The 12,787-nt window shown below is 34.9% G+C and overlaps 1 protein-coding gene across 1 annotated transcript; it reads left to right on the top strand.

Moving 5' to 3' along the window:
* The first annotated feature begins 10,985 nt into the window (after positions 1-10,985).
* Positions 10,986-11,609, top strand: LOC137652809 (piggyBac transposable element-derived protein 2-like). Its single transcript, XM_068386215.1, has one exon. It carries the CDS (start codon positions 10,986-10,988, stop codon positions 11,607-11,609), a length of 624 nt encoding a protein of 207 aa, XP_068242316.1.
* Positions 11,610-12,787: the final 1,178 nt, after the last annotated feature.

The following is a 12,787-nucleotide window of genomic DNA, read 5'->3' on the forward strand; positions in this document are numbered from 1 at the left end:
TATCCGTTTACCAGCGCGCGGTTTTCATTGTTTACTACTTAGACTGTGTCACGTTAGGACCGAGTAAATTACGATAATTTTGACACTTTAAGATGTTGGTTGATAACTGTTTTGATAAAATAAGTTATGCAACTTCATAATGCTTTATGCACCATGCCAAGAATATTAAAATTGCGAGAAACTTGCCTGTTTTATTTAATGCCTCTCCAGTCATTTTCCATATCTTTTATTTATGTAAATTATTTCTATACATCTTGTTTGCCATGTCAAACATCTCCTCATACCCTTGAAAAAGTTCAATTAACCTCTAATACACGGTGTCAACAACAAACTAACTAATCTCTATGACTCTATACTATGAGGAAAAGTCGGGGCTGTAGGCCACGAAACAAACGGGTACGATACAGGTCCTCGTTCACACAAAAAATCTTCCACCCGTTGGTTGGGACGGGTGGCTAACGTCCGTCAAACTGGACGAGGTTTCTTGGAGAGAAAGCCGGGCCGACTCGGACGGTTGACGTCCGAGGGCCGCCGTCAGCCTAACGGGTCGTGTGAACAGTTGCATATGAATACACGTAAGAAACCTTGACGCCGGTTAACCGAAGGCCAGCCTGTCGGAAAGAAAACGGGTCGTGTGAATCGGCCTTAATATGGTTATGTTTCGGAGATACTAAGAAAAGAGGTTATGAGTGTTGTGGGGAAGTATTATCCCCACTTATATTTAAAACTAATTTTTACCAAGAAGGTTTCAGTTGGCTCACTTTTTATATATGTGGGGAGCCTACCTACTCCCTTGTGTTCCGGTATCATTTACACTTTTCAATGTGACTCTATGATGGGGGCAACACTGGAAGCACATCTAATACAGCTTCAGTGTAGGATTTCGGAGCACATGGAGAGATCGGTACGAGCCATATACCTTTGAATAAGAAACCAATTTCAGCTATTTATGACTACGCATTTAAATATGAATATGCCATTTCTAAAATTAAAAAAAAAAAAAAAAAAAAAAAAAAAAAACAGAGGGGCATAGTAGCATCAGCCAACTGAGAAACTTGGAGTCTTTATACATTCTTAAGAAAAAACCTAGCTTGGATGAGGGCTTACATGTTCAGTTGCCAGTGACCCATTGATCCGTCTGGTCTGTGGGTTGCTGTCCTGGATGGGTGGTCATCGTCTCCTGCGGGTGACTATGTATATAAGTTATTGAGACTTTTTTTATATTTACATAGTTATATGAGTAATAAGTCTTTTATATGATTTCATGTTCATTGATTGGTTTGATTTTAGAGCTAGTTGGGCAGTTCAGGGAAGTATATCTTCCTAACTATGTACTTAGGAGAATTTTTATCAATTTTATTAGTTTTACATAATGATAACTGTAGATAGGCTGAGGATGAGATGTTATGTTAATAGCTCCAAAATAAAGAAGATAATAGCAGCATTGACTATATATATATATATATATATATATATATATATATATATATATATATATATATATATATATATATATATATATATAGATAGATATATATACATATATATTTATATATATAAATATATATATTATATACATAAGTATATATATATATATATATATATATATATATATATATATATATATATATATATATATATATATATATATATATATATATATATATATATATATATACATGCAATATATATATATATATATATATATATATATATATATATATATATATATATATATATATAGTCCTTTAATACGTTTAAAAATATCCCAGCAAATAAATCTTTCAAAGAAAAAAAATAACGCAACTGTTACACTAGTTCCTGAACCAAATTATGGCCATTTGCAACATACCACGAAATTGTATCCCGTTATCACTCAGGGGTGAGTGGCAATGAAGCCAAACTGTCCAGATATGCTCAAGTACGGAATTGCATTAACGCTAAATATAGAAATTCTATTTTTAGGAAACTTCTTGGTTCCAAGAGAACTCTGCTCATATATTTCTGAAACTATGGTGACATTGTAGTTTAATATACATTGAAAACGTTCTCTCTTTGCGCAACTGTGTATTTCGATTATCAAATAATAATAATAATAATAATAATAATAATAATAATAATAATAATAATAATAATAATTATTATTATTATTATAATAATAATAATGATAATAATAATAATAATAAGGATGAAAATAATAATAATAATAATAATAATAATAATAATAATAATAATAATAATAAGAAGAAGAAAATATAATATCAATGAAATTAATAATAATACAAATAATGATAATAAAAATTAATAATAGTAATTATAATAATAATGATAACAATAATAATGATAACAATAAAAACAATAATAATAATAATCCTAACAACAACAATAATATTAATATTAATAATAATAATAATAATAGTGTGAATAATAATCATTATAATAATAATTATGATAATAGTAATAATAGTAAAATTAATAAATATAACCAAATTTTAATTGTTAATAATAATAATAATAATAATAATAATAATAATAATAATAGACAAAACCGAGAAAACACTATTTCTCTTAAATAAAGTAGTGCTGAGACCATAAAATGGTACTTTACAATTCGCAATGGGTTTTGAAACCCATGAGTCCACTGATCATTCAGGAAGAGAGCTCGGTGTTAGCCAGATACTAGGCCATGGACACATCTCCTAGTATGCCTTGAAAATTATAAGCGCTTGCAATATTAGCACTTGGTGTCGAGCCTCGCTCTGAGATGGGTAGATAAAGGAAATTGGCAGATGTCCTTCGTGAAATTTTTCACTGTTCATGCTTAATTTCTTGCATGATCCTTTATAGACCAGTCTAGTCTAAGTTGTGGTATCCTTACTTCATTTCATGCAACTGTTCTTTTGGTCATGGTTTCCATGCATCGAGCCCAGGTGACGCTGGTAGCGTCATGTTACCAGCTGCTTGGTTCTGATGAATAATCGACTGCAGCGAGTGCATTCGTGTTGATTGAGTAATGCCATTTGATCCTAGCTTTAGCCGATGTTATGATTACAAAAATATTGTTTCAGGTTTTTAGCCACACCACAATCACTTCTAATAACACCTATAACCATTCTAATAACCTTTGGTTTCTCTTGTTCTGTAATATTTCTTCCTAAATCTAAGTCTCTTGAGAACTGAAAAATTATTTGTAGTGATAATTCTCTTAATATGTTCCTGTCTTTTAATTAATCCTTCTCATCCCATTTTACCACTACCAATAATATATTTGATTTCAGGACAAATATCTAATAATCTAATGCTCCTAAGATTCTGTTCATTCAATTTATAATAAAAGCCCTTTTTGGACCAAAAAAAAAAAAATCACGATCATTTCATAATCAATAGGTATGTGTGTTAAATGCCCTAACATGACTATACCCTCTCCATTGCTATGAACTTCTGTTTGATTTGTAAACTACATCTTTTTTAGGTTAACTTTATTTCAAGGTTTGCATAAATTAGCAAATGCTGCATAATTATTCCTTGAGATTCTATCATTCTTAGAAATATTTTACCTTTTTCAAATCTTAGTGTGGGAGGATATTACACAATGACAATTATTTCTTTGCATATGTTCAATCTATCTGTACTTTTTAATTACCCTATTTTATCTAGGGATGGGAAACTCATTAATCTTGATCTTTATCCTGCTATTATCCCTCTTTCTAGAATAGTTATTTGAATTTTAAATGACTCTCCATATTCTTACTAAACTTAGTAACATCATTCTAATAGGCTTATTCATTCTCTATGCCTCCAAAATCAGATCAATAATTTTAAGAGCTTACTCATTCTCTATGGCCCAATTATCTACCTAATCTTTTTGTCAAAAGTTAGGGGAGCTAAAATGAGCTTATCAGCTTCATTCTAAGTTCTAACATTATTCATAAATGCTAATAGCCATTATTGGCATTTATTCTATACCCATGGTGCATACAATATGAACTATGCATTTTTGCTCCTCAATATCTGAGCCAGAATATCATTTATTTTTGTGATAGAAGTTTATTTTCCATTCTGCAGTTTTAGTTCGCAATGGGCTGTCAAATCCTTGAGACATCTGAGCAGGCAGTAAGAGAACTCGGTCATACACATCTTCTGAACAAATTCCTCCTTCATCTCGGGGAGCGGGGGCAGGGGGAGGGGGTGGAGTTAAAGATAATTTTGTACCTCTCGGGTACAAGGGCAAATCTGGAACCGCCAACTGGCCACTTGTCTCCTTCTATTTTGCGGCTAAGGTTTACTGCAGTTCTTGAAACATATAAGTGCTGGAGCCTAGCCTCAAGAAGTGGGAGATAGAGGAAACTGGCAGATGTCCTTCTTGGACCTTTTCCCAGTGTGTGCTGGTAAGGAAAGAGCGTTCCTGTTTTCTTGCACGAACCTTTATAGGCTAATGTAAGATGCGGTGACTCTATGTCACGTCATATGACTGCTCCTACTTAGTGACGTCGGTGGCGTCATATTACCCGTTGTTTGGTCCTGATGAATGATCAACAGCAGCGAGTGCCTTCGTGTTGAGTTAGTCACGCCTCTTGCTCCTTGCTTAGGGCGATGTTTGGACTATCATAATGTTGTGTTATTTTTTTAGCCAAACCACTACTACTTTGCTTCTCCTTTTTGTCTCTATCAATATCCTCTTTACCTTTACAAAATAAACTAACATCCTTTGTCTCTCTATCATTAAATTATCTATCGAACCTTATTAAATACCTAATTCCTTTCCTTTAGTACCTATTTCATCAGGAAACTAGCTTCTGGCCCGACACTTTCTTATTTTCCCCTCACCACTCTGTTAACACCTAACAACCACCTTGCACATTGTTGACTAAAGGTGTAACTACTCTACGCTAACTTTTTTGTCAACTGATTTGACCCACCCTTTTTGCAATGCTGCCTACGGAATCTGACTCTTCGACTGACACTGCATCAATGAAACTGCCGTGTTTCAGCAACGAATGAGCATTTACCTGGTAACAGAGCAAAGGATTTCAGTTCCACATGAGGTGTGAGACTCCCTCATGCAGAAAAGTAAGCTATGCCCTACCGATGATCCCTGAGAACACCTTCTCAGAAATCTAATATTGGCTTTGCTTCCAAGGGGACTCCCAGTATATTATGACTGCCTAAAAAATATCTTTGACCAGTACTCACCATCGCTAGCCACCCGTGTAACCAAGTCCTTTAAGCTCTTTCAACAGTCGTTTGGGGACCAAAAGGCTTTGCTAGCCCCCAAAAATGGACTAGCAATGTTCTCCTCAGGATTTGAACCTACTTAATGTTCTATGGATACTATGTCTACCCTAACCTGTACACACTGCCACCCACGATGTTGATACCTTGAATATAAAGGACCTTATGACTATAGTCGATGCACTTATGGATAGCCACCTCACTAGCTTCAAGACCTCAATCGATACCTCTACTCCCGATGAAGAGGACAAGTACTTGACACTGACTTTATCCGATAAAAATGGTGTAAGACCCTTTTTTCAATCCTTTGACACCCCTCACTCATGTCCTGAACAAATGACCACTCAAGCCACTTACTGAAGACCATCAGATGCACTTCTGATATCACTATTCTAGAGTCTAGGATGTTGTAAAGGAATGTTCAGATAGTTGTTCGCTCAAAAAAAAAAAAAAAAAAAAAAAAAAAAAAAAAAAAAAAAAAAAAAAAAAAACTTGTGATTAGGCCATAATTTTTGGTGGTGGCATTAACTATTATTATTTTTTTTTTCTTATTCCATGCTGCTTGTACTGTTGTGTGGTTTGTTGTTGACATTAGGGCTTGCCTTCCCTTTTATCAAAGTCACTCTCGAGAGCATGACGTAGAGATTCTAAGCCTGCTTTTGTCCACCTTGTAGCTGACAATTGATTTAAGATCCCCACTTATGTGTACGAGACAATCACAATAGGTAGAGATGGTCCTTAGCCATTTTAAAACGCCTTAAGACTATGGTCATCACCTTACACTTAATGACAAAAGAGGATTTCTCCCCTTGCCCTTCTGGGGATTAAAGGTGTCTCAAAATGCAGACAAAACTGGATCACTACTCCTCCCAAACATTACCGACATTACACCCTTCTTGTAAAAAAGAACAAGTTTTCTCCACACCTGAAGGGTATTATCAGGTGCCGTTGAACCATGAAGACATGCCCATCACTGCTATCACCAGCGCCCTTTAGGTACAAAAAACTTCATTTTCTCTCGTTTATTGCAGGGGCTACTTTTCAACGACTCTTAGCAGGCCTCTTAAGGGACCTCCCATTCTGCATATGGTACATGGACAACATAATTATTTTCTCTTCCTCCAAAGAGGAGCACCTCCACCAGCAACGTAATATTATTGACTACCTACAACAAGATGACCTTGTTGTCCAGTACAACAAGTGTACCTTTGGAATAAATAAAGTATTGTGCTTGAAGGAGTCCAACCCCTCCTCGAGTCGATAGCATTCGTTCAGAACTTCCCAATGCCTTTGACCATTAAAGCACTGCAAGAATTCTTGGACATTTTAGACCATTATCACCGATTACTATCGGACATTGCCGCCAATCATGCCCCCACCCTCTATGCCTTACTCCAGGGTAAACCAAAAGACCTGAAGTGGGGTCCCCTTCATGAAGCGACCTTCTGCAATGCAAAGGATGCACTGTCAACTGCTGCTGATCTAGCTTTTCCTGTGATACATGCCCCACTCCTTTTGTCCACTAATGCTAGCAATGTCACTAGGGGGTTAACAGTTTACATGCCAATTGGCTTTCTTAAGTAGAAAACTGTCTAAATCAGATCCCAGCTGCTCTACTCTAAGGTACGTCTTTCATCATTCGTACGAGACACATGTGTCTGTTGCATTCCTACAGTTGACAGTCTGATGTCTTGTCCACCAGTAAATACTGTAATATCTCTGCCATGACTGAATACACCTGCACCCTACTGTGACGGGCCAAGAGAGGAGTTGTGAACTCAAAGGCAGATTGGAAACGACTGAGTTATTTATTAAGGAACACTCTTCTTTATATACAAAACCTCAAGGCAACAGGACATGACCTGTTCGAGAGACAGATAATGTTACTGAGCAAAACGGAGACATGATCATTCAGGTTCTTTTTAGTGCGAGGGAAGAGCGCAGATACAACCATAATATATACAAAATAATTATGTACAATTGTGTGACACACGGTCGGTACACTACAAAGCAACCCTGGAAAAATGAATTTCTTTACTGATGCCCTGTCAAGATATATGTTGGGTGCCATACTTCCGGGATTGATTTACGATTCCTTGTAAGAAACCTAAGGAAATGATCAGGAGTACCAAGAATGAAAGATATTCCGCACATTCCTCCTTTGGGATGAGGTTACCCTCAACGACTTCAAAGCATCTGTGGCATCAGCACTTTCAGACCACAACTATGGATATCTGCTTCCATGCTCAGGTAGGAGTTAGTTTTCATCCATGGCCTTTCACATCTTGCTGATCTACGATACAGATACTTAAGATGGAGTTAATTTGACATGGCATTACTAAGGAAAGTAAGTAATGGGTCCATGTCCGTACTTCATCCCAAACTTCAAAAAGCACATTATATATGGATTAAGGATTTGCTATCTTTCCTCAACCTCATCATCCTTTTGGCCAATATAAAGGTCGGAGTAGTGCGTCCCATACCCACTTTACAAGGACATCCTTACCTGTTTACCATCACTTACAGCTCTAGTCGCTAGCCTAAAGTAATTCCCATGCAAACTGTAAAGTTCGCCTTATGTACATATGCACTACTATCAGAATGGAGAGCAGAAGGAAGTATCCCCGACCATTTTACTTCGGACAGGGGTACAACTTTCACCTCTCAATTGTGGATAGAATTAGCGAATCTCCTGGGCATCACCGTACATCAGACAACCACCTAAAACCCTGCAGTCAGCAGATTGGTAGAACGTTTTCGTTGCACCGTTAAAACACCTTTCATATCACCCTGCTATGAGTAAAATTGTTTACTCAGCTGTCCTGGGTCGTCCTTGGAATAAGGACCACTCCAAAGGGTTTCCTGATGTCTCAGCAGCGGAAAAAAATGTATGATGAACCGTCGGTCGTCCCTGGTGGGTTATTAACCGTCTGTAACCTCCTTCAACAACCTCAAGAGCCTAGTTTACGTTATGAGAAAATTTACTCCATGCTGCCGGTCTTGCAAGACCCAGCATAAGAAACAATCCCGGAAGATTTACACACTGCAACACATGTTGTCTTGCATAAAAACATTAGCAAACTACTGCTGACACCCACTTACATTGGCCTTCTTCAGGTGATTCGGCAAACCACAAAGGCTTTCTTAATTAACCTTACTGGCAAAGAAGATCAGGTCTCCATTGATCGCCTAAAACTTGCAAATCACCTAAAAGATGATTCTATTACCAATCGCTCTACTTCAAATGTATGTCTCATTAAGGGGTGAGCGATGTACAGCACATGTTTCATACAGGCTCATACAATGTAATGCTATTGCATTCCTTACCTCTATTTCTCTTCCACACTGGTAACAGAGTAACTTGCATGAGCTTGCCTTTGAATGTTTTAATTTTCTTAAAATTTTCTGACATTCTTTCTCACAACTGTTTGTACCTATGCTTGTTGTCTGTTTTTTTAACTTTACCTGTACACCTAAGGTTAACAAAAAAAAAAAAAATACAGTGCCATATCTACATGAAATCGAGAAGAGATAAACGTTTCTTTATACGATTCAATTGAAAGATGAGCATTTCATTTTACGTAATTGAGTAAAGACTAATATTTCTCTATACGAAATTGAGGAAGCAAATGTCATTCTCTATACGAAATTTTGGAAAAAATAGTCCTTTGCCTATACGAAATATATTATCATTTAATATTATCTGTTTATTATTATTATTATTATTATTATTATTATTATTATTATTATTATTATTATTATTGCTGTTAATATTGTTATTGTTATTAAAATTATCATTATCATTAACATTATTAACATTGAATATGGTTGATAATTCAATATTATTTATGATCTCTCCATACTTTTATAACTTTCTGTTCTTAACTGCTGGTAAAATGTGTACAATGTTCGTTTGACTTAAATGACTTTTTTTTTTTCATCTATGACTATGGCAGCAAAATCTTATAAAAAAAGATAAAACGGGTATTTAATGATGAATATTAAAAGCCATGGGTGATCACTATTTTTAAAGTAGAGTATTTAGTTTTCGGAAGTAATGGTTGGTTTCATTGATGAAATAATAAAAAACAAAGAAATTTAAAATGGGATTCAAGATTTTTTATTTAGATAAAGAGCATTAACAACCATATTGAAACATGTGGAAAATAATAATCAAGACAAAAAGATCTTGGTAATTTTACGTATTTAATTCCTTTTTTTTATTCACCAAAAATGAAAAATTTAAATATGAATATAATTATAAGTGATTGGAAAAGTAAACGTATTTAAAGAAATAAAAAAAACGTATATATCTGCAGTACAAATGAAGAAGGACTTTGGACAGAAATAAAAAAATAATAGTGATTTATCCTTAAGGTGTTTTTTCTTTTTTTTCAATAACTTCTGAGAGAAGGCGATTCTTCATCCCTGCTCCCCGTAGATTAAGTATGATATATAATCTCTCTCTCTCTCTCTCTCTCTCTCTCTCTCTCTCTCTCTCTCTCTCTCTCTCTCTCTCTCTCTCTCTCTCTGTATACACCATGATGGTCTAGTTACATTGTAATATAGAAAAAAATATTTATAACTCTATTTCTTATCTTTTCCTTAACCCATTAACGCCTGACCTACTATATATAGTAGTACAATTGCTAGGACAAATTACACCCCAATTTTTCATGTTTTTCTTATTGTTTTGCATATTCCTGAGTTCTTTTCAATCTAATCAATAATATAAACAGGAGTTTTTCTTTGAAGTATCCATATTTTTCGACTTTTTGACAAAATACCAAAGATATGTAGAATGTTTTTATATATTCACATTTTTAATCTGAGCTCATGGTTACACAAGTTCATTAAACATCTTTATACTGATACATATCATGACACTGAAGACCATGAATCAATTCATATATCAGAAATTGAGATAGCAATTGAAGCATAAATATTACAGGCTATTTTCCATTACCTACTATATATAGTAGGTCAGGCAGATATGAAGCCAAAATATGGACCGGACAGGAAAAATCTTAGAAAAGTATCACCCTAAAGCAAATTGGTTGTTTCTTCGTTAGAATAAACTGCTTGTTTGCTATTTTCTGGTCCTTGGATACACACCTCGTCGCTGGTGAAGTGACTTTCCAGCTAACAATGCCTCGGTAGTTTCAAATTTTCAGTTCCCTGTTACTATCCAAGCATTCTCATACTCTCAGGATACCACACATTACCAAGTTGCCGCTTATACTGGTCTTTGGATGCTGATGTTGAAGTCGAACTCATTGCTAAGGCAATGTCACGTGATACATTTAAAGCAATATTACGGTTTCTGCCTTCCACTGATAATCAGGCACTAAACAAGGATCAACATATATCACTTGATGAAGCAATGATAGAATATTTTGGTAGGCATGGATGCAAACAGTGCATTCGGAATAAACCTGTGAGATTTGGATTTAAAGCTTGGTGCCTCAATTCTCCACTTGGATATTTAGCTACGTTTGATGTATACCAAGGGACAGCCTTCGGGTTGAATCGTCACTATGAAGAAAGGTTTGGAAAAGGTGGGGGACACTTTGATGATTTTATTTGAAAAACTACCAAGTCATATCAAAGATATACCAGTGAGGTTTTACTTCGACAACGACTTCACAAGTTTACCTTTAGTAAATCACTAACAAGAGATAAACTATGAAGCAACTGGAACAATAAGGGACAACAGAATTCCGAAGACTTGTCCTATAAACTCCACAAACGAAATGAAGAAGGTTCCTCGAGGAGATACAGATGTTGTGGATAATATTCACAAGATCTTGTTGGTATGCTGGAAGGATAATGCAGTAGTTTCAGTGGTATCAAATATTTCTCCTGTTTATCCTCTGGAAAGTTTATCTCGATGGTCAGCAAAGGACAAAAAGAAAATTAGTGTAAGTCGTCCTTATCTCATCGGGGATTACAACAGGCACATGGGTGGCACTGATAGGATGGACCAAAACATCAATTGTTACCGTATATCCATTAGAATGAAAAAGTGGTGGTGGCCTATATTTTCTTGGGTGATAGATGCAACGATTCAGAACTGCTGGCTTCTGCATCGTGTTGATGAAAGCAACCTTTCACTGCTGTCATTCAAGCGCTACATTGCAAGGACATACCTTCAGAAGGCAGAACCACGTGTGGGAATAGGCCGGGCAAGACAGTCATCTCGGGTTATTCCAGATGTACGTTATGACAGTATTGGTCACCTCGTCGAATCCCTTGGAAAACAGGCATGGAAAGGTGCTCTATCCTCTTGTAAATCTCGTCCTTCGCAAGGGTGTATGAAGTGTGGAGTTCCATTGTGTGTGAAATGCTTTGCTAATTATCATCGTCGTGCTCTTTAGAATACTGCTAATTATAGTATCTGGTTTGTTATTGTGTGATATCACAGAATTTATCTCAAAATTTAACTAAGAAGGAAGTTTCTCTAAAGCATGAACCAGTTTTTCTTCTATTTTATTCTACCGTATCAATTTTCTGTTAAACATTTCACTTGTAGAAGTAAGAATTATTATCCATTTCACATATTCAAATACTGTCAGCACGTGCAAAAGTAATAGGGCTTACAATTGCAACAAATTTTAGCAGTAAACTGCAATATTTCTTTGTATTATTCAGTAATAAACACACTATTATTGAGTGTCTTGCTTCTAATACATCCGCCTTGTAATGAAAAAATACTAATAAAATTTTATTATAGAAAATAGACTCATCAATAAAAATGTGTACCCCGTATCTGCCTAACCTACTATATATAGTAGGTCCTATATATGGACAAATACCATGGAAAAAACATTGAATATATGATAATACCATATAAATATACATATTAAACTTAAATAATGAAAAAAAATTAGAAAAAAAAATTCAGGCAGTAATGGGTTTATAATAATTCTATATCCAATAGCTTTGAAATGTTTTTTTTTTTTTTTTTTTTTTACTAGATTCTGCTATTTTGATATTCTATTTCTGGCGGTCGTGTTTCCTCCATTTTCGAACTATGTCATATAATCAGTAAATTTCACTTCATGGTAATCAATATTCTGATTATCATTATAAATGCAATGTGGATGATGATAATTTGTTCACGCCACAGAAAGTATTCATTTTGATACCTTTGAAAAAAAGAAAAAAAAAGAATGAAACTAGTCAATTATTCCCAAAAATAGATCCTCTACCACTTTCTCGTGATATAAAGAAATCTCTATGAAAAAAGAAGAAAACTTTCTATATTTTTACATTCTCAGATGAAGTTAATTTTACTTATTAACCTTCTTGATCTTAATGTCTTGGACATTCCCAACTTTATCCAATATCTTTTTGGTAACATAATATTAGGCATTCTGTTCTATCGCCTGGATTATATATTTTCCAGTTGATGGGCAATAAAGTCATGTAAGCTAGGATACCTTTTTGTAGTAGCTTTCATATAATGATTTAGATAAAACATTTTTTTTCCTTTGTGCAACAAGTATTTTTCTATCTGTATGTGTGTATCTGTTTGTTCTATGGAGCTTTTAAT

This window comes from Palaemon carinicauda, chromosome 14 (assembly GCF_036898095.1).
Source record: "Palaemon carinicauda isolate YSFRI2023 chromosome 14, ASM3689809v2, whole genome shotgun sequence".
Taxonomy (NCBI): Eukaryota; Metazoa; Arthropoda; class Malacostraca; order Decapoda; family Palaemonidae; genus Palaemon; species Palaemon carinicauda.

Coding starts and splice junctions, on each gene's coding strand:
- LOC137652809 (XM_068386215.1), top strand. CDS start 10,986: ATGAAGAAGGTTCCTCGAGGAGATACAGATGTTGTGGATAATATTCAC.